We start from the raw sequence: 23,155 nt of genomic DNA on the forward strand, positions 1-23,155 counted from the left end.
CTAGAAATAGCCATATATATTTATAAAAATAACTATAACAATATAAATATTTTCAAGGCAGTCAAATTGCTTCAGCCACTTGACTATGTATATATTTCTATTATGTTCATGATGTACTTTTTTACTGTTTGATGCCAGAGACATATTTTAGCTCCTGTATAAATCAAGAGATGAATATTTTTTATTGGAGATAAGGAATTACTTTGCAGTAATTATGTTATGAGAGTTCATAGATGATAAAGTTTGTCCTAGTACTATGGAATGCAATTAGCAAGAATGTTTAGTGTAGGAAGAACTAAACTAGGACAATTGCATGTGCTAAATATAAACACACCACATGAATCCAGTGAACAGAATCCAGACCACTTATCATACTTTCCTTTTCTTCAGAATTGCCCTAACACAATTTCATCCCCATTAAATCAGAATAAGAGATATAACAGTTTGGTCCAGGTTGAACAATCTGATCCAATATAGGGAAATTATGCATCTTATCCCACAGTCATTGTAGCTAAGACCAGATAGTGTCACCAGATTCAATAAAGAACTCATCCATTCCTGCTAGTGAGGTCTTTTATAAGGCTGACTTTAATCCTACCTGAGATATAGATATTCAAATTATCCTTGGCTGTCATGACATCCACAGACTGTTACCATGAAATATCCTGCTTTTTGTTTTCTTTATCTAACCAAAGGTAATTTCTATTGTTTTTCACCAAAAGAATCTTTAATACACTAAGGTATTGAAAGAGATAAGAAATTCATATTTTGTGGAAGCAAAAGGAAAGTTTTTTGATAGGAAAGGAAATGAAATATTTAAATTGTAGGTCATATATAATGCATAAGGTATACTGGGGGTTTGTTACATAAAACCATTAGCATTTTTATTAATTAAGATACTTATACATTCAACAAATGTTTATTAATTATGTGTATATTCTGGGCCTTGTGGATGTTATGGTAAGAATGGAATCAAAACAAATTTGTGAATATATAGAGTTTACATTTTGTCCTATCCATAGCAAATTGAAGTAGAAGAGGCATTGTTTATTATCCAAAGCATATTTACATGTCATATGTAGCTACAGTGGCACGTTACCTTAATATGTTCAGATAATTCTTGGTGGTACTTGAGTAGTACCACCAAGTATGTTAGCTTCCTTTTTACCCAATATCAGGAAGATAACATTTAGAAATACAAATTTTTAAAGCTTTATTCATTGCATAGATGTTGCAGGAATAAATATGTCCAGATTTATTTAGACTTGATATTTAACCCTGATTCTCAATCCTGGACACCCTGTTCCTTGTTTCTTTATTACGCTTGGATCATTTAGGTTGGGCACAGAGTCCTAGCACTCTCATCCTTATCTCTTTTGTCTTTACCCCATAAACAATGGGGTTCATGGTAGGTGGTATCAGTAAGTACAGATTTTCCAGGAGAATAAGGACATGCCTGGGTACATGGTGTCCAAAGCGATGGGTAAAGAAGGAAAAGAAGGCCAGAGGGTAGAATATCAGGATGACACATATATGGGCTCCACAAGTTCCAAAGGCCTTTGTCCGGGCTTCCCTAGAAGGCAGTCGGAAGACTGTTCTCAAGATTAACCAGTAGGACAGGGAGATAAGGAAAAAGTCCAGTCCTGTGGTGAGGAGAGCAGCAGTGAGCCCATAAATGCTATTAGGGACAATGCTATTGCAAGCCAATTTAGCAATGCCCATGTTCTCACAGTAAGTATGGTGAATGATGTTGCTCTGGCAGAAGTGCAGGCGGAAAATGAGTAGGACACCAGGGGTGACCACAGCCAGACCACTTCAAGCCACCAGAGCCAGGACCACTTTGCTCATGAGAGAGCCTGTAAGTAGGGTAGTATAATGGAGTGGTGCACAGATAGCCACATAGCGGTCAAAAGCCATGGCCAGTAAGACAGCAGATTCAGAGAGAAACAAAGCATGAATGAAAAACATCTGTGTGAGACAGGCAGAGAATGTTGATATGGAAGGGCCCTGCCGAAAGATAAGAAGCATTTTGGGCACCGTGACAGTACAAAGTAGAACATCATTGAGAGCTAGCATGGCCAAGAAGAGATACATGGGTTCATGGAGGCTTCTGTCCCAGATCACCATCGCCATAACCAGGCCATTGCCTGTTACAGCCAAAAGGTACATGAAGCTGAAAGGGATGGAAATCCAAATTTGGAAGTCTTCTAATCCTGGGACACCAGTCAGCAAGAATGCAGTGAGGGGAGGGGATGTATAGTTTGATGTTATTCTAAAGAAGTGGCCAAAATCTATTACGTGAAAAACAGAAGGAAAAGAGCCAGAGTAAATAACAGTAAAAAAGAGCACTTTTTCCTTCAACTGAGTCAAGTCTAAAGTACTAATTTTAGTATTGTAAAGTAGAAGAACATGGTCTAAGAAAAGTTACTGAATAACTGAATGATCATTGGCAAAGTGCTCCCTTTTTATGGGAAATCTTTTTATCTCTGAAAAATTTGTGAATCAGAAATGTTGAGATAAATTTTTTTTTAATTTTATTTTATTTTTAAACTTTTCATAATTGTATTAGTTTTGCCAAATATCAAAATGAATTCGCCACAGGTATACATGTGTTCCCCATCCTGAACCCTCCTCCCTCCTCCCTCCCCATTCCATCCCTCTGGGTCGTCCCTGTGCACCAGCCCCAAGCATCCGGTATCGTGCATCGAACCTGGACTGGCAACTCGTATCAGATAAAATTTTTATTTTTTGTAATGCCAGTGGCTATAACTATATGATTTCTGCATATGTCTTCTGAACCTTTAAGAGTTCTATGTATATAGTGTTTCTCTCTAATTTGATAATACGTTTTTAAAACTGAAAAGGTAATTTTTCTCTCTGCTTCATCTTGGTAGAAATGAAGATTGGAGAGAATTAATATTCCATTGTTCAGTGGACAGATTGACTGGGAGGAGATGGAATGGTGGTCTGACATAGAATTGGAGGCAGAATAAAAGGTTGAAATCTTGTTTCAATCCTGAGGGGGTGAGATATTTTCTTTGGTCTAAGTTTTTTTACAATAAAGAAAAAAAAAGTTTTACTCATCTGCCCCTCATCTAAACTCTTGAAGACAATGTTCAAATTAACATGACGTTTAAACTGTTGTACAAAAATTATAATATTAAACATACCATCATTTAAGACCAATTCTCAGGGATCATGAAATAGAATCAATGAACACAAAATTCAGAATATTACAGAATATCTCATTCAGAACAAGAAAGTCACTGAAAAATGTCAAGGCCCAGTGTTATTCACTATCTATTACTGAAAAAATTTTTGAAAGAACAGAGTGACTGCAATTTTTATATTCACTAACAAAAGAATAAGATCAAATTTCAGCAACTTTTTCTCAATAGCAGCAATTCTTTTCAATATATCAAAAATTATAAAATATTTTCTGGAAAAAAAAACCCTCAAATTAAAAACTATCCATGTTTCAAGCCCATTTAAAACATAAATTTAGTCAGTCATGTTTGCAGTCAAAATTAATATTTTTGGTAAAGGCAATATATATATAAATTCACAATATTTGACTGAAACTTAGCATGTTTCAAAGTTATGAATAATAAATATTATTTCATCTAAAAAGAACAATACAAAATTTGGAATTCACAATCTTTACTTTTCATGTGAGATTGTCACACCGTCTAGCAAATGGAAAACTACTCTGCATTTCAAGATATCTAGCTGTACTCCCTTAAGTTAACTGAAGTCCTTTTCAAATTATCCCAATACTTACCAAAGAATTAAGGCACATTACCAAATTATCAACACAAATTGATCCTTCTCTCTCTCTCTCCCACCCCTTTCATGAAATTCCAGTAGGAAGAAAAAAACAAAATTCCTCATCAAGAAGCAAACCCGTAGAATAAGTAAAAGTACTTTTACAGAAAACTCTGAGAGGTTTTTGAATGTCTGTTCATTAAAAATATGGAGGTATAGCCACAATATTATTAATGTTGCTAAACTGAAGTCTTGTTTCATTTATCTGAATGTCCCCAAGTATGGCCTGGCTTTGCTGTACAGCAGGCACATGGAAAATGTCAGCGGGTTTACATGGAAGGCATATCAGATATCAGCACAGAAATGGACAATAAAATAGTAATGGTAAAAATAATAATTGCAAGTGTTTATCAGTCCTTAAAATGTGCTCAGCATTTTCCTAAATTCTATTCTAACCACTTTAATTATCCAATTTAACAGTCACAACTACCATATAAAGTAGTCATTTTAGCATTACAGTTTTACATAGAAAGGAATTTAGTCTTTAAGGGACTTTCTCAAGGTCACATTACATACATGATGAGTATGGGAAGCCTGCTTTAAAATTCAGGCCTGCAGAACCCACAGTTATAAGCTTGAAACTGTTCTAATTTACCTTTTAGATGCATGGTTTTTCTAAACCCTTAGACCCTAAAAAGGAAAATCTGGAATTCCCACAGTGATGTTCCCAGGTTATAGGCAAAAAGTCATGTCTAGCTAATAGGGGTGTAGAAAGATATATGTTTATAGATGCATCTGTACTGTACATAGATGTCCATGAAAAGCAGCCCAGGGAATAACCTCTGGGCTGAGAACTCTTGGATATTTTACATGCTGAGCAACTGCTTTTATAACAGAGACTTGCAGTCAACATTTGGATTAGCTAACTAAATTTATCTTTCATATTTCATAATTGGATTTTCCAGTTTTAAATTTCATTTGATAGTTTTCCATCCCAGAACAGCTTGTTAGCAACAACTCTGCACTTTTTTCCAGCTCATTATGCAAACTTGTTAGTGTTAGTCAGTCATGTCCTTCTCTTTGTGACCGTTTGGACTGTAGCCTCCCAGGTTCCTCTTTCCATGGAGTATTCCAGGCAAGAATACTGGAGTAGGTAGCCATTCCTTTCTCCAGGGGATCTTTCTGACCCAGGGATAAAACCTGGGTCTCTTGCATTGCAGGCAGATTCTTTACCATCTGAGCCACCTATTGTGACAAACTATTGAGACTTTTAAAATATGTCAGCATATTACCAATTTTCCTTTATTGAAATATGTTAAAGTTTCAATGAGAGAAAAATGTGATAATATTTGGAGGACTCTCACTTTTGAAGTGAAGCTTTTAAAAATTAACATATATTACATTATAGAGCGGGCTTCCCTGGTGGCTTAGCAGTTAAATCATCTGCCTGCAATGCAGGAGACCCGGCTTTGATCCCTGGGTCGGGAAGATCCCCTGGAGAAGGAAATGGCAACCCATTCCAGTATTCTTGCCTGGAGAATCCCATGGAGAGAGGAGCCTAGTAGGCTACAGTCCACAGGGTTGCAAAGAGTTGGACACGACTGAGCTACTTCACTTTCACATTATAGAGCAGATTTATATTTAAAGAAAAAATGAGAAGGTACAGAGTTTATATATTCCCTTAACCCTACCCACCAAATTTTGTCTTGATATTAACCTTTTGCATTAGTGTAATATATTTGTTACAATTGAAGAGGCAATATTGGCACTTTATTAAGTACAGTCCATAGTTTAGGACTTCAGTCTTTTATTGTACATCTTTTGAGCTTTGACAAATGACATGCATCTACCATTACAGCATCATACACAATAGTTTCATTGCTCTACAGATTCCCTGTATTCCACCTATTTATTTCTCCTTCCCTCTAACCCTTCTGACAACCACTGATCTTTTTCTGTGTCTATAGCTTTTTGTTTCCCAAATGTCATGTAGTTGGTTGGAATCATACAGTATCGCAGCCCTTTAATATTGACTTCTTCCATTCCCATATACACTTTAGTTTCTCTCATACCTTTCTGTGGCTTAAAGATAAAGCCACTGTAACTAAAAAAAATTTTTTTTAATTTATGTTAAATGCTTTCTCTGTCCATTTAAGCACAATTGGGGGTAATTAGGACATAGAAAATTCCTAGTTGAGGTTTAAAATATAGCTTCTTAATTTTTCCAACAAACATATATTTTTTACAATCATCTTATATACCTTCTTTTTCCTTTGTATAGTTATTATTCTCAAACTTCTAATAGTTTATGAATAAGAATAACCAATGAATCTTACAAGATGAAATTTCAGATCTGCCCTGTGCCTATGGCACCTGGAAAAAAAAAAGCATAAAAAATTTGCAGAGAAAATATTTTGTATATTGGGAAGAGAGAGAGTTTGTCTCATACTGAGTAGAGATAAATGTTAAAGAGATAAATCCCCTGTCAAGGGCTCCCCTACAGCTCCTTCCTACTCTCTTCCTCTATACAATTTCCTACAAAGAGTTCTCTGTGTCACAGCTTCGCAAAGGACAACTCAAAACACATTGGCTAATTCCTTACAGTTTAGCTTGGGCAGCTCTTGTCAATGTGTCTTGAGTTCCCTTTGCTCCTTTGATCTTGCATTTGGAAATCCTGAGAATGTATACTACATCTTATTCCACCTGGAAAGAACTGACTAAAATTGTTTTGCAAAAGTGTGTTTGAAGGGAATCTAAATATCTGTACCATATACACCTACTGCTTTTGTTATTTAGATGTGGGTATAGAATTAATAATTTGCATACTCTAGTAAATCAGTTGCATGCATGCTGTCATGGCCAACTCTTTGCAACCCCATGGACTGCAGTCCACCAGGTTTCTAAATCCATGGGATTTTCTAGGCAAGAATGCTGGAGTGGATTGCATTTCCTACTCCAGGAGATCTTCCCAACCCAGGGACTGAACCCATATCTCTTGCATCTCTTGGATTGACAGGCAGATTCTTTACCGCTGTGCCATCTGGGAAGCCCAAGTACATCAATTCAGTTCAGTTCAGTTCAGTTGCTCAGTTGTCTCCGATCTATTGTGACCCCATGGACTGCAGGACACCAGGCTTCTGATCCATCACCAACTTCTAGAGCTTGCTCAAACTTATGTCCATCGAGTTGGAGATACATCTAACCATCTATCCTCTGTCATTCCCTTCTCCTCCTGCCTTCAATCTTTCCTAGCATCAGGGTCTTTTCCAGTGAGTCAGTTCTTCACATCAAGTGGCCCAAGTATTGGAGCTTCAGCTTCAGCATCAGTCCTTCCAATGAATATTCAGAACTGATTTCCTTTAGGATTGACTGGTTTGATCCCTTTGCAGTCCAAGGGACTCTCAAGAGTCTTCTCCAACACCACAGTTCAAAAACATCAATTCTTTGGTGCTCAGCTTTCTTTATGGTCCAACTCTCACATCCATACATGACTACTGGATAAACCATAGCTTAGGCTATATGGACCTTTGTTGGCAAAGTAATGCTTCTGCTTTTTAATATGCTGTGTAGGTTAGTCATAGCTTTTCTTCCAAGGAGCAAGTGTCTTTTAATTTCATGGCTGTAGTCATCTGCAGTGATTTTGGAGCCCAAGAAAGTAAAGTCTGTCACTGTTTCCATTGTTTCCCCATCTATTTTTGCCATGAATTGATGGGACTAGATGCCATGATCTTCATTGTTTGAATGTTGAGTTTTAACCCAGCTTTTCACTCTCCTTTTTCACTTTTATCAAAAGGCTCTTTAGTTCCTCTTCACTTTCTGCCATAAGGATGGTATCATCTGCATATCTGAGGTTATTGATATTTCTCCCAGCAGTCTTGATTGCAGCTTGTGCTTCATCCAGCCTGGCATTTCACATGATGTACTCTGAATATAAGTTAAATAAACAAGGTGACAATATAGAGCTTTGAAGTACTCCTTTCCCAATTTGGAGCCAGTCTGTTGTTTCATGTCTGGTTCTAATTGTTTCTTCTTGACCTGCATATAGGTTTCTCAGGAGGCAGGTAAGGTGGTCTAGTATTTTCATCTCCTTAAGAATTTTCCACAGTTTGCTGTGATCCACCCTGTCAAAGGCTTTAGTGTAGTCAGTGAAGCAAAAGTAGATATTTTTATGGAATTCTCTTGTTTTTTCTGTGATTTAATAGACAATTAAAATTAAAAATCAAAATTAAAAATCAAATTGACAGTTTGATCTCTGGTCCCTCTGCCCTTTCTAAATCCAGCTTGAACATCTGGGAGTTCTTGGTTCATGTACTGTTGAAGCCTGGGTTGGAGAATTTTGAGTATTTCTTTGCTAGCATGTGAGATGAGTGCAACGGTGCAGTAGTTAGAACATTCTTTGTCATTGTCATACTTTGGGATTGGAATAAAAACTGACCTTTTCCAGTCCTGTGGCCACTGCTGAGTTTTCCAAGTTTGCTGGCATATTGAGTGCAGTGAGTGTATTGTGTACATCAATTACAGAATGACTATTATCACAGTATATCATAAAAAGTGGCAAAGTAATACCACTTCTCAGGTGAATCTCACTTCTCTGCTTCCCATTTTCAGCTCAAATAGTGACTAATAAGCTGAAATTTCACAGTTCATGACATGAAAATACCTTTATTATTAGATGATTTGCAGTTATAATTAACAACAATTTGAACCATGAATGTTCTCCTGGTCTCCCTCATTCCCTAATTTATTGATCATAAAAAACTAGTTTCTAAGAATATTTTTTTCATGATTAAGAGGTTATTTACCTATTAGATTATTAATGAGGTCCTAAAAGCGGCAAAAAACACTTCAGGATGAAGTACCATAGCAACATTTATCATATAATCATTACTATGAATACTTTTGCTTTTAAAATGTTTGATCAAAGCTTATTAAAATTATATGTTGTGAGCCTTCTGAAGGAACAATCTTCTTGCTTTCATTCTCATTATTCAAAAAATGGGATTATAACTCTAGCCAAACATATTTGCTGTTTAAAAGCAGAATATTGAGACCATCTTTGAAATTAATATTGAAAAATAGAGGGAAACAGCAAAATCCTGAAATGCCCTAAAAGGGAAACTAAGAAGTACTCCTGTGTTTGATTTTCACGTGTCTATAATTACATTTATTGCCTTATGAATACTTCTTTCTTGCTAGTCTTCCTCAAAAATATAACCCAGGCACTCATTTATCCTTTAATTCATAAGTACAGCCAAACACCTAATAAATAGCAAGTGCTATGTTAAAGAAAGAGGATGTAATTGTCAACAATAGATAAAGAATTCATTTCCTCATGAAGATTATATTTAATGGAGATTTTCCAAAATACTTCTATTATCACTGAATTCCAAACATACCCATAACCCTATTTGCCCCAAATTCTCCTAAACTCCCATGAAAAGCTTTTTTTATGTCCTTTTTTTTTAATACATTTGTAAAGTTTGCAAGTAATTCTTTAGAGTTCCTTTTCCATTTAGAATGGCAATTCTCCTCTTGAGCCTTAAATTTTATGAACTTTTCTTCTAAAACAGAGGCTGAACTTTGTTTAATGAAAAATAAGTCACTGATGTGGTTATTTCTTCCCATGACTGAGAACTTTCTGTGGAAGTCGTTGTGTGTCTCATCCCTGTCTTCTTCTCGTCATTATGGGACTTACTTTATGTTCAGTGGCTCATTAGAAAACTATGATGGAGTCTTACATGCTTTTTCTGTCTCTACCAAAGACTTAATGATCCTGAGCATCTCTGATGCCGGTCCTATCTGAGCGGAAGAGGTGAAGCATCCTCAGTCGGATCTGCCTGGTCTTAATGGTATAAACCACTGGGTTGAGCAATGGAGGTGTAAGAAAGTGCAGATAAGAGAGCAGTACATGGCTGGAAGGGGAAGCTCTTCTGCCAAATCTGTGGATCATGGACAGGCCAATCATAGGTGTGTAGAAGAGCAGCACAGCACAGATGTGGGAGACACAAGTGTTGAGGGCTTTGAGGCGCTCAGCCTTGGATGCAATGGACAGCACTGTCTGGAGGATGAGCCCATAGGACAGGACAATGAGCACAGAGTCCACCCCCAGTGTGGACAGCACCACAAAGAGACCGTAGATGCTGTTGATGTGGGTGTCAGCACAGGCCAGCTTCATGACGTCTGGGTGCAGGCAGTAGGAGTGGGACAGCAGGCGAGTCCTGCAGTAAGGCAGCTGCTTCAGCATGATGGGGGCTGGGATGTGGAGACCGATGCTGCGTATCACAATGACCAGCCCCAGCCTGGCAATCCTGGGACTTGTGAGGATGGTACCATACTGCAGGGGTTTGCTGATAGCTACAAAACGGTCAAAAGCCATGGCCAGCAGCACAGAGGACTCCATGATTGAGAAGGTGTGGATGAAGAAGAGCTGGGCCAGACACACATCCAGGGCCACCTCCCTGACTCCCAGCATGTAGATGGAGAGCATGGTGGGCAGGGTGGAGGCAGACAGCCCCAGGTCGGTCACAGCCAACATGGACAGGAAGTAGTACATGGGCTGGTGCAGGGAGGGCTCTGACCTCACCACCCACAGGATCAGGCTGTTTCCTGCCAGAGCAGCCACATACATGGCACACAGAGGAATGGAGAGCCACGTGTGCACAGCCTCAAGGCCTGGCAGGCCTGTGAGGAAGAAGGAGGTGCCAGTGTGGTTGGAGTCTGCCATGGTGACCTGAGGGGTGGAACTCCAAAAGTACAATCACACGCCCTAGAATTAAAAGATTACTGGGTCAGAACCTGTTCTATAAATTAATACATTGACAAGACACTCCAAATGATCCTCTGATAATTACAGCCTTTTAATTTTTCCAAGTATTCCCCCTAGTTCATAGATCAGAAACCCTTAAAAAAAAAAGAGAGTTTGAATTATTACAAGAAATCATGCATATGTAGTAAGATTGGCTCTGGAGCCACACAACAAAATTTAACCCTAAATCAGAGTTTGAATCATGGTTCTTGAAAAGGAGTGAGACCATATTGATTCTAACTCTACATTACACATACTGAGAAATTAAATCCAGGTTCCAGTGTAGTCAGTGTGTCTGATCTAAAAGCAGAATTCAGTTTTCCTCACTCCCTGTCAGGATCTCCTTCACATACTTTTCAGTAAGTACTTCTTTAATAAGGTGAACATGAGAATTTTGCAGAGAGATACCTTCATACATACTAAAACATGGTTCCCTTTAACACATTAACACACCCTTGTGAGCACACAAATGAAGCCTTTCTACATGCAATCTAAACTGCCAAGTTATGGACATTTATCCAAATATGATTCATTGTCTAATGTCTATGATTCAATGTCTTATATGTACATGCATAACATATGAATAGAATGATTCTTAACTCATTGCATATTGAACAGACACTTTAAAGATCATCAGTAACTATTCAGCATTATATTTATGAAATTATAGAAACTAGAAAAAGACATTTGTTTGCCAAGGAATCAGGATTTAGCTCCACTTAAAAAGTAATTTCTGGAGGAGGATAAAAATCTGAGAGTAGGCCTTTTGTTTTCTCGTTGTTCTCTCCCTTGAATTTTGGCCACTGTGTCACTCCATGCCATCTCAACCACCTTCCGATACTTTGCCCATTATGAGTTCCATTTTTGAGAATACAGTGAAAGAGAACTCAATTTGAAAGTTTTTTCACTTTCCTTCCTAATCATAAACAAAGGGAAATTACTACAGTTTTCCAGAAATACAAAACATTAAAGAATCACAATGAAAAGGGTAATTTAATTTTGAGGAATCTTATTAAATCTTATACTCATAGACTTTTTTTCAGATGGTATTGATATTTTTCTTTATCACATTTCATTTTATATGCCAGGAAAAATGCAATCCAGTATTCTTTCTTTGAAAAGGAGGTCTGCATATTTGTGAATTCTTTCATTTTTTTTTCTGCAGGTAAAAATATATAGTTCATTACCTTTTTATTTCATTTAAAGTAGTTTATAGAACATTTTCATATATACCATTTTAAAGCAATTCAAACTTCAGAATGTAGCAAATCAGTTTTTCCAGACAAAGCAACTTAATCATGAATAATTCAAATACTTAACTTTCCTAAGTTTACATAGATAATAAAAGGAGGGAGGCTTTCCTCATGGCTCAGGGGTAAAGAGTCTGTCTGCCAATGCAGGGGACACGGGCTTGATTCCTGGTCCAGGAAGTTCCCACATGCTATGGAGCAACTAAGCCCGTGCGCCACAACTACTGAGCCTGTACTCTAGAGACCAGGAGTCACAATTACTGAGCCCACATACTGCAGCTGCTGAAGCCAGCCTGCTCTAGAGCCCATGCTCTACAACAAGAGAAGTTGCTGTAGTGAGAAGCCTGCACACTGCAACTGGAGAGTAGCCCCAGTTTGCTGCAACTAGAGAAAGCCCATGCAGCAACAAAGGCCCAGCACAGCCATAAAGGAATAAGTAGAATTATTTTAAAAATAAATAAGTTAAAGGAGGATCCAGGACTGGAAGTGATCCTCTCTGACTCAGTGCTTTTTACTCTGAATATTTTTGCTTGGAAGACAAATGCCAGTCAAACAGACTTGAGGTACTCACAAACCTTATCTTTAAATCAAAGTAAACTAAAAACTCTCATGAATTCCTGTTTTTAAAAATTCCTTCATAATGGCCCCTTCAGGTTTGTCTATTGTAATCTACTTTCTTACCATCAGATTAGATGCCTGCATTTTCAGTCAGTAATTAAACTGTCTGAGGCAATGCTCAAGATTCAGGAAATAGAATGATGAAAAAAATAATAAGATCTCAATAAAAAGAGATGCATGAGTCAATATTATTTCAAATATGTGAAGAAAATAAAACAATGTGGAAAGAGAAGGGGGTGTTATTTTAGACTGCCAGTTTAGGTCGAAGTTCTCTGAGGAGGGGGCAATTGAAGAAAGCAGAAGGATGAAAATGAACAAGAAAGTTGGAGATTTTTGTGTATGTGATTAAGTCGTTGGGTTTTTGTTGTTGTTGTTCAGTCGCTCAGTCATGTCCTACTCTTTGTGGTCCCATGGATTGCAGCATGCCAGTCTTTCCTGTCCTATACAGATGTATCAAGGAATAGAGGTAGATATCTACGATAGATATAATTGCAATAAGAAATAAGAGAGTTAGGCGAACCTTCTAGAACCAATACCATCACTTAAGAAAACTGTATTCCATTTGCTGGGGCTTCAGGGATCAGGGTGGTATTCTCTTCTGTGCTGAATATATAGCAAGTGGCTCTGAAAGTGTGGACCCTGGGCTAGTGGTATCAGCAGCATGAGAAATTGTAATAAGTACAAATTATTAGGTCCCACCCTAGCCTACTGAATGATGCTTTCTCAGGAAGAAGCCCAGACTTAAGGTGCTTTAACCAATTCTCCAGGGAATTCTGATGCAAACTGAAGTCTGAGAGTCACTGTGGTACATTCTTAGGAATAGTATTGCTTAGTAAACAGATGAGTGCAGTGCTCTTGAAGTCTCACTAAAACAAAAAAGTGGGGGAGAATCAAAAGTCATGAGTTAAGAGAAAAGGAACACTAGAATACTAGGAACTGTTCTATCCACTGTCTTAGTTTATCTTTAAGTAAAACTATCAGATTGACGAAGTGAAATTAGCATAGTATATGTGAGTGTATGTATGCAGTGTGAGAGGAGAATCCTTTATCTTTAAGAAAGACTTAAATCCTTAAGTCTTTCTTTAGACAAAGAAAGAAACCTTGCATCTTAGTGCTAAATTCTGAGATGGGATCAACAAAGACAGTCACAAACAGAGTGTTTTAGTAGGATGTACCAAATGAGTTTGGATCTTCCCTGGTGGCTCAGACCATAAAGCATCTGCCTACAATGCCTACCATGTGGGAGACCCGGGTTCAATCCCTGGGTCAGGAAGATCTCCTGGAGAAGGAAATGGCAACCCACTCCAGTATTCTTGCCTGGAAAACCCCATGGATGGTGGAACCTGGTAGGCTACAGTCCATGGGGTCGCAAAGAGTCAGACACGACTGAGCAACTTCACTTTCACTTTCTTTCTACCAAATGAGTTTACCATAGATCATTAAAGATTAAAGAAACCTGTAGAGATTATAATATATAATCATATAATTATAATCTGTAGAGATTATAATAAATAAGGATACTATTTGAAAAAAAAATTTTTTTTCAGGACTTCCCTGATGGCTCACTGGGTAAAGAATCTGTTTGAAAAGTATCACATTGTTAATAAATTAATCTGTCCACTAAATTCTGCTGCTGTAGGAAGTTGGACATGCTTTTTTATCCTTTTTACATACAGATTTATGAAATTTCTAGACAATTACTGAATTCTCATCTTATCTTCACCCCGGGGTTTCTTCAAAGTTAGAGAAGAATCTTTAACATTTCTTTTACAGATTGAAAGACCCTTTGCTTCACTCACAGGTTTTACATGTATAGGTAAAAGTACAATGAATGCCTCTAAAATAAGCAGATTCAAGGTTCCTGGCATTATATCACTTACTTAGTCTTTGAGAAAATGGAGTTCTGAAAGAAGACATTGAGATGTTCATATATGTAGTGTGTATTATTTTTTTTTTTATGTTTTGTACTAAACTGACTGCCTAGGAGAGGGAAAGTTTTGTTTTTTTGTGTGTGTATTCACGTGTATGTGATGATTTTTCTTGTTTTAATATTTTTTAAAAAAGTATTTTCTGAGTGAAGGGATTTCATTGTAAGAAGCAGAATAAAAGTCTGGGTACCTGCCTCTGGTTCAGGCTCCAGCAATAAAATACTAAATAAATAAACAAACAAAGCAACTTGGACAAAACTTGAACTTAAACAAGAGCTGTTTCCACAAGAGTTAAGGATGCACTGTGAGCTTCTTCCTCATAGGAATTCCTCCTTTTGTTTTGTCCACAGATTTCCAACTAGGAGAAAACCTGTGGCATCAAGGTACAAAGTGGGAAGCCACACTGGATTTTCTAACACCAATATTTTATTTTCTTCTGCAGGCACATTAAAGTGAAAGTCTTGCTCAGTCATGCCTGACTCTTTGCGACCCCATGGACTATACAGTTCATGGAATTCTCCAGGCCAGAATACTGGAGTGGGTAGCCTCTCCCTTCTCCAGGGGATTTTTCCCATCCCAGGGATGGGGTCTCCTGTATCTCAGGTAGATTCTTTACCAGCTGAGGCACAGGGAATGACCATAGAATCCTTAGGCACATTAGGATTCAGATCAACAGCATTGAGAGAGAATATTCTGCCATGATAGTAATAGGAAACAATCAGAGAATAGGTTTCATGTTCATAAAGGATTCTCCTCTCACACTGCATACATACACTCACATATACTATGCTAATTTCACTTCGTCAATCTGATAGTTTTACTTAAAGATAAACTAAGACAGTGGATAGAACAGTTCCTAGTATTCTATAAAGTATTTAGAAAGTAAATAATAACTGTGAATATTTGTCCATCCTTTAATTTAGAAAATTTACTTACCATACTCAAAATCCAAGGCACTTTTTCAATGCTGATTCTTCAGAGATTTAGACAAAATTGCAATTAATCTTGATCACCTTAGGCCTATCAATTCAGATCTTTTTGTTCACTTCCATCTTGCAAGGAGAAACAGACCTTCTTTTCAAACTGTCTTCACAAACCAGCAATCCCCATACCATTTTGTTCCTTAAACTTTTCTTCACTTTAGCTTATCTACCTTAAGAAGCATAGAATCTATCTTCCTGGAAATTCAGGTATATACATATCAAGCTGTATTTAAGACAGTGGGGACTTTTGAAAATAAGTTGCCAGGTCCTACTTGCCATTTAATTAGTTCTATCTGTTATGACAATACTTTTGAGAAATTCTTTAGGAAACATATCCAATAGCTCCTAGATAATATTTGAAGATAAAGAGCCCCTTTTCTTCCTCTAAATCTTCAGTATAATATCCTTTTTCAGGGTCTTAATTCAAAACATATTAACAAGTCCTTAAACTAGCACTAATAAGGAAACTTGGCAAATTGGTTTTCCTCCTTCTTTCCCCTCCAAACCTCACAGATTGTTTACTTACCCAGAAGGAGATAAGATCTGAGAACCTTTCCCACCCCTCTCCTGGGTACATTCCTGAATTTTCTCCCTTGCTGAACACTCTGGGCTTTGGGGAAGCACTACCTTTTACCATGTCACTGCCAAACAAGTTTTGCAATGGGCCAAAGACTCTGTTGTGATTGGAAGTTCTTTGGACCTGCCAAGGCAGAATTTTTCAGTTACTGAGTCCCTATATATTCCAATTAAAAAGCAATCGGCCTTTTTGAGAGTACAAGCTTCAACATCAGAAAGGCCTGAGTTGAAAAAAGTCTTTACTGGTAATTGTCTAATGTGCAGGCTCTTTTGGGCCTCATTTCTCATGTCCCTAAAATATAATATTACTACTATTGGGAAGTAACAGATATATGATTAACATCAATGGCCCTAGAGTTAAACTGTCTAGGATTGAATCTCAACTCTGTCGCTTAATACCTCAGAATATTTGGGTATGTTATTTAATTTCTCATTGACTCAGTTTCCTTATCCATGAAATTGGAATAGTGAAAAGAGCTAATTCACCATAGTTTTGAGGATTAAACCAGGTACTCCACACCAATACAGCATACTAACACATATATATGGAATTTAGAAAGATGGTAACAATAACCCTTTGTACGAGACAGCAAAAGAGACACTGATGTATAGAACAGTCTTATGGACTCTGTGAGAGAGGGAGAGGGTGGGAAGATTTGGGAGAATGGCATTGAAACATGTAAAATATCATGTATGAAACGAGTTGCCAGTCCAGGTTCGATGCACGATACTGGATGCTTGGGGCTGGTGCACTGGGATGACCCAGAGGGATGGAATGGGGAGGGAGGAGGGAGGAGGGTTCAGGATGGGGAACACATGTATACCTGTGGCGGATTCATTTTGATATTTGACAAAACTAATACAGTTATGTAAAGTTTAAAAATAAAATAAAATTTTAAAAAAAAATTTTAAATAACGCTTGTTGTTATTTAAATATTCTAATAATTATCTGTTATTTTAATATGATTATTATTTTATAATAGTATAATGAGTTTTTAATATAATAACATATACAAATCACTAGTAAGTTATTTTAAAAGCACATATTAAACATTAAATTGATTATATGCTAATAATGGTCATACAAATGCAGCAAAGAAACTTTCTATTGTTGCCACAGATATTTTAAAGTTCAATAAAATGAAAGACTTTCCAACTTTGAGGACATGTCTCTATAGTTAAATAGAAATTAGAAATTTAGCCACAGCATTGAAAACCAAGACAATTAATGCTACTATGAAATAATGTTTTGTAAAGTTCTTTGTTTCACTGTATAGGCAAAATAAAATGAAAGCTTAATTTTTGTAGACACACTTACTTGTCAAATCCCTGAGTATGAATGCAGAAAAATAGAGGCTTGAAAATTTTTCCACTTAAATTTCCACCTTCATATTATATGTTATAAAGAAATAATAGATATTAAACATATTCCAACTAATAAATAAATAACTCTAACTCTGGGCAAGATATGTAAAATATACCAAACCTTGAAAAACAAGCAGGAAGATCTTTGATTTCTTGTGATAAAGGAAACAGGATGTGAAATTCATATCCATCTGGGCTTTCTGCCTGACTGTATTTTACAAGCTCAGATGGGGAAATTGAATGCAAATTTAGAGCAGTTCTCTTCCTAATGGAGGAAAGTATTAGCCTGTGAGTGACAGACTTACTTGACCTAATGTTACCTAGTGTTACCAAATCCAGGCTCCCTCTGCTTACCACATATGAAAGTGAAAGTTGCTCAATCTTGTCCAACTCTTTGGGACCCCATGGACTATACAGTCAGTCCATGGAATTCTCTGGGCCAGATTACTAGAGTGGGTACCCTTTCCCTTCTCCAGGGGATCTTCCCAACCCAGGGATGAACCAAGATCTCCTGCATTGCAGGTGTATTCTTTACCAGCTGAGCCACAAGAGAAGCCCAAGAATACTGAAGTGGGTAGCCTATCCCTTCTCCAGGGGATCTTCCCAACTCATGGATTGAACCAGGGTCTCCTGAATTGCAGTCGGATTCTTTACCAACTAAGCTATCAGGGAAGCTCACTACATAAAGAATCAATAAATCCAAGAGACTAGGTGTTAAGGCAAGGAATACGACCTTATATAGGAAGCTGGTTGCTGTAGAAGATGGCAGACTACTGTCTAAAAATAACATCTTATTTGGGTCTGGATGCCAGATTCTTTCATATAACACAGATGTTGGAGGGGGAAGGTGAGGAAGTAAAAGGAGAAGGTAATTAATCTTACAAATATCTGCTGGAATGGCCAGTCTCAGGGAAGTGATGTGTTAATGTCTTCCTTCCTGTAGATATCTACATGTGGACAGGGTCCTGAACAAAGGCATTTTGGTTTAACATTCAGATAGAGGGGCAGGGTTCCCTATGGCAGACCATTATGTATAGACAGTATCATTTTACTGAACAAAAGCAATGGTAAGCAAAGATTAAAATGAAAGAAACAGATGCAATATAGAGTCAAAATTTGCTCTTCCCTATATCACGAGTACAGATTATGTTTGTAATAGAGCAGTTCTATCAAAGAAGTTAACTCAAGATTTACTTTTGAAAGAAAGAAACCATGACACCAGAGCAAATCAGTTTCTCTAGCTTTGACTTGTGTATGAAAGCCTAGTCAATGCTCATAAAAATGGCCTTGCAGGATGACAACTCTGCTTACCTTTTAAATCCTCCTTAAAATTCAGAGAAAATTCAGTTGTACATGGTATTCATCATTCAAAGACTATAACATAATAGCTTATGAAGTCTCAGAATATCCCATGTCTTTATTAGAAAGTGAGGAGCAGTGCTTTACATTCAGAGGGCTGAAGAATATTGGAGTCTGTATCTGCTTTTTATACCTCATGAAGCTTAAAGAAACACTTATCTGCATAATATTCACATTGTAATACATTTCATTTTATTATGATAATTAATGTATTTATTTATTCAAAATGCACTTCAATTTTTTGAAATATTCTACTGGTTTACATTAACCAGGGTAACCCACATCTCGAGTTAGTATGCAAGTCATAAGAAAAACATATTTTGATTTCACATATTTGTCAAATTCTCAGACAGTACAACAAAGTGAGGCTCTCTTGAGCTTAATTTTGTGTGGTTCTAGGTTTTTAGTTGGAAGGCATCATTAGATGTCATTTGGAATCCTACTCTTCTAATTTGCTTACTTTTACATGAAAATGATATTCTCAGGAGGCTCTCGGTTTCCTCTGCAATAATCTGAGTAGTCTGCAGACTGATAATGACTTTGTCAAATAAGAACCACATTTGTTGGTTAGTTTGTTTTTCGTTAAGCAGGCACTGTTAAGCAGGCTGGAAAAACACCATAAAGTATTTTGGTCAGTGTTTCTGACTAATTAATTGATAGATTGTATGAAAAGAATTCTCTGCTTCCTCTGTGAGAAATCTTCAGTCAGCAAGCTGGTAATCATAACCAGGATTTCAACCCTGAGGCTCAGAGTTTACTGGGTTGGAGCATCTTCAGAATGCGTGCTTGAATCTCTTTGGTTTTGACAGTGTAGACAATCAGATTGAGCATTAGAGGTACAAGAAAGTGCAAATAGGAGAGAAGCATGTATATCTGAGCTGGCAGCTTCTTTTTCCCAAAGCGATGGATCACAGACAGGCTGACCAGTGGAGTATAAAATAATAGTTCAGCACAAATATGGGAAATGCAAGTATTGAGGGCTTTCAGTCGTCCAGCATTGGAAGCAATGCTCAATACTGTCTTCAAAATCATCACATAGGAGAGGAGAATGAGGACCGCATCTAGCCCCAATGTGGAGGGCATCACAAAGAGCCCAAGGCCACTGTTCACAACTGTGCTGGAACTGGCCATCCTCAGAACCTCAGGGTGAACACAGTAGGAATGTGACAGTGCATTGACAGGTAGGAATTGTAGTCTTCCAAGGAGTACAGGCAGGGGCAGGTGGAGGGCAGCACTACGGGTCACACTGGCCAGCCCAATGGCCCCAATGCGCTTGGTTGTCAGGATGGTAGCATAGCGTAAGGGCTCTCGGATAGCCACACAGCGGTCAAAAGCCATGGCCAACAGCACAGCTGACTCAATTACTGAGCATGTGTGGATGAAGAAGAGTTGCACAAAGCAGGTTGCAGCTCCCACCTTCCTCTGGCCCAGGAGAAAAACAGCTGCCATGGAAGGCAGTGTGGAAACTGGGAGCCCCAGGTCAGCCACTGAGAGCATGGAGAGGAAGATGTACACGGGAGTGTGGAGGCTGGGAACAGACTTGACAATGTACAGAATGGTGGTGTTGCCTAGCAGAGAGAGAACATAGATGAAGCAGACAGGAATAGCTGTCCAGCAATGAGCAGTCTCCAGTCCTGGGAAATCCATCAGTATGAAGAAGAAACTTCTGGCATTGTTGTTGATAGGAATTGCCATAACTCTGAGAGAATTTTGCCCTTTAAAAATTGTGGAAGCAATAAAATATTATTCTTTCATAGCATTTTCTATCATCTCATCCCATTTGGTACCCCTGGCCCATGCCTACAGTAATACTTCTCTGGTCACTATACTGAATCATATTCCTGTAGAAATTTCCCTAGGACAGGGTTCCCCCAATCTCAGGGTTCTAATGCCTGATCTTCTGAGGTGGAAGTGATGTAATAGTATTGGAAATAAAGTTCTCAATAAATGTAATGCACTTGAATCATCCCTAAACGCCACCCCCCCCCCCACCCTCCTGGTCTTGGAGGCAAAAAATTGTCTTCCAGGCAAACCATTCTTGATGCCAAAAAGGCTGTTGACCTCTGCCTGGGGAATAATGCTGTGCTCTCTTCTTGGTGGTTTGTCCTGGTTATCAGAATCAAATTTGGCCCTTCACATATAGAAAATTCCTTCCTCATAAGAAGATGTTTCAAGGTACAAAAAATGCAAAGGGTAACTCTGTATTGAGAGCACAGAGTCCATGTATAATCTAAAACAGTTTTTATAATATAATAGGATTGTAAGGAAACCAAGATTCAGATAATTGTATCTAATGAATGCTCAGGGGTTAGGAAATAATGTATATAAAAATGTTAATATTAACTCTGAACTCCTGATATTACCAGATGTATATTTTGCTTTGGCAGTCAGGACATCAAAAGTAATATCTGTGACAGGAAGACAGCAGGAAGGGTTTGAGCTTGATGTGTTTGTTTACTGGACTCAAGTCTCTTCTCAATCCTACTTCCAGCTCTCTAAAAATATCTGAATAGCTGGTACAGACATGTGAGAAGAAGAAGTTGAAGACTAGATAGTATTTGTTGTTGGAGAGACAATATATTCTCAGTGGTCTTACACAATTACTGAGTTCCTGCTATGTACTCAATTTAAGTCATATACTGATATATGATATGTAATTGTGTTTTTGAAGGTCCTGTAACCCACGGGTCACCAGAGAACACGTTCACAAACTAGTTCATGAGGGCACTGACCATGAGACAGATAAAGAATCCCAACTGTGAACCTACATCCTGCTTTCCATGACTCACCTTTTTAATGATTCTGGGTCCCTTGAGGACAAATATTAAAGAAAGGACTAAAGTGAAAAATCTGAGTTCATGGAGTTCTAAAGAAACATTGTTGACATTGAATGGTTAGCCTCTTTGTTAACATCCTCTTGGGCAGTCATGTATGTGGCAGTTATGACCAGTTTTTGTGACCCCATGAACTGTAGCCCACACAGCTCCTCTGTCCAGGCAAGAATAGTCATTCCTTTCTCCAGGGGATCGTCCCCACCCAGGAATTGAACCCCAGTCTCCTTCATTAGACAGCAGATTCTTCACCGTCTGAGTTGCCAGGGAAGCCCTAACTAATCATCATGATATTGTAATTCCTTTTCATAAACTTACTGTAATGTTGCCAGATAAAGTAATAAAAGACACCTACAATCCCCATTTCACATGTTATCTGTTAGTCTAAAGAAAAACTAAAGAAGAATTTCTGTGTAGGCTGAGCAACAATGGTCAGAACCAAAACAAGTTGGATAATTTAATAGTAAATATTGGCAGCAATTATAGGACAAGTAGTGAAGGAGGAAGTGACAGCTTTTCACTTTCATGCATTGGAGAAGGAAATGGCAACCCACTCCAGTGCTCTTGCCTGGAGAATCCCAGGGACAGGGGAGCCTGGTGGGCTGCCGTCTATGGGGTCGCACAGAGTCGGACACGACTGAAGCGACTTAGCAGCAGCAGCAGCAGCCGTGAAGGAGGATAATGAATATGAAGAAGAAGAAGAAAAAGGAAAGAAAAGGAGAAGAGCCATCTGTAAAGACAGCAAAAAGCAGAAGCAGGCCTATCATATTTGAGATGGACCTCTGATCCAAAGAAGAATACTGGAATTTTATGTGAGTACACTAATTTGAGATGTGAGGGTGCATGAGTCCTAGGAATCATCTATATTGTTCAAAAAAACCTCTCTGAGTTGTAGTTCCAGAGGGAGAGATGGGTAATGAGCATTCTTTGTATCCATCAAACTTCCCCTAACAAATTGTATTTATACACTGTTAATCACAGTATATTTTCAACAGAGGAGAAGCTTCATTCCCTGGTAGCTCAGAGGATAAAGCGTCTGCCTGCAATGCAGGAGACTGGAGTTCGATCCCTGGTTTGGGAAGACCCCTGGAGAAGGAAATGGCACCCCACTCCAGTATTCTTGCCTGGAGAATTCCATGGACAGAGGATCCTGGTGGGCTACAGTTCACAGGGTCGCAAAGAGTCGGACATGACTAAGCGACTCCACACACACACAATCACAGTATATTTTCAACAGAGAGAAAAAGCACCCCCCTCAAAATGCAATAAAATGAAATTACTATAAGTATAGATAATAAAAATTAAAAAAAAAAACAACTGAAATTCAGCATTATTATTTGTGGGAGAATATTTTATTCAGGCTTTCATAACCTCCTATAAATATTAGAAACTGTTCAACAGAATGTTGTAACCACTTTATAATGATGAGACAGATAAAGATGAAACTGTAGTGTGAATTCAATATAAGCTTCCCAGGTGGCTCAGTGCTAAAGAAACTGCCTGCAAAACAGGAGATGAGGGTTTGATCCTTGAATCAGAAGATCCCTTGGAGAAGGAAATGCCAACCCACTCCAGTACTTTTGTCTGGGAACTCCCATGGACAGAGGAGCCTTGCAGGGTACAACGCAGGGGGTCACAAAAAGTCAGACATGATTTAGAGACTACAATAACAACA

General features: G+C 38.0%; 2 protein-coding genes and 1 pseudogene across 2 annotated transcripts; all 3 read right to left on the reverse strand.

Moving 5' to 3' along the window:
- Nucleotides 1-1,329: 1,329 nt before the first annotated feature.
- LOC123329645 lies at nt 1,330-4,433 on the reverse strand (annotated as a pseudogene).
- Nucleotides 4,434-8,807: 4,374 nt separating this feature from the next.
- LOC123327548 (olfactory receptor 51G2-like) lies at nt 8,808-15,942 on the reverse strand. The gene is made up of 2 exons (XM_044928983.2): nt 15,303-15,942; nt 8,808-10,531 (listed from the first exon to the last, which is right to left on the reverse strand). The coding sequence occupies exon 2, from the start codon at nt 10,487-10,489 to the stop codon at nt 9,530-9,532; it is 960 nt and encodes a 319-aa protein (XP_044784918.2). The 5' UTR covers nt 10,490-10,531; nt 15,303-15,942; the 3' UTR covers nt 8,808-9,529.
- A 3,454-nt stretch (nt 15,943-19,396) lies between these two features.
- On the reverse strand, nt 19,397-20,344 carry LOC123329610 (olfactory receptor 51G2-like). Its single transcript, XM_044928982.2, has one exon. The coding sequence runs from the start codon at nt 20,342-20,344 to the stop codon at nt 19,397-19,399; it is 948 nt and encodes a 315-aa protein (XP_044784917.2).
- Nucleotides 20,345-23,155: the final 2,811 nt, after the last annotated feature.

Source organism: Bubalus bubalis, chromosome 16 (genome assembly GCF_019923935.1).
Source record: "Bubalus bubalis isolate 160015118507 breed Murrah chromosome 16, NDDB_SH_1, whole genome shotgun sequence".
In the NCBI taxonomy this organism is placed as follows: domain Eukaryota; kingdom Metazoa; phylum Chordata; class Mammalia; order Artiodactyla; family Bovidae; genus Bubalus; species Bubalus bubalis.

Coding starts and splice junctions, on each gene's coding strand:
- LOC123327548 (XM_044928983.2), bottom strand. CDS start 10,489: ATGGCAGACTCCAACCACACTGGCACCTCCTTCTTCCTCACAGGCCTG.
- LOC123329610 (XM_044928982.2), bottom strand. CDS start 20,344: ATGGCAATTCCTATCAACAACAATGCCAGAAGTTTCTTCTTCATACTG.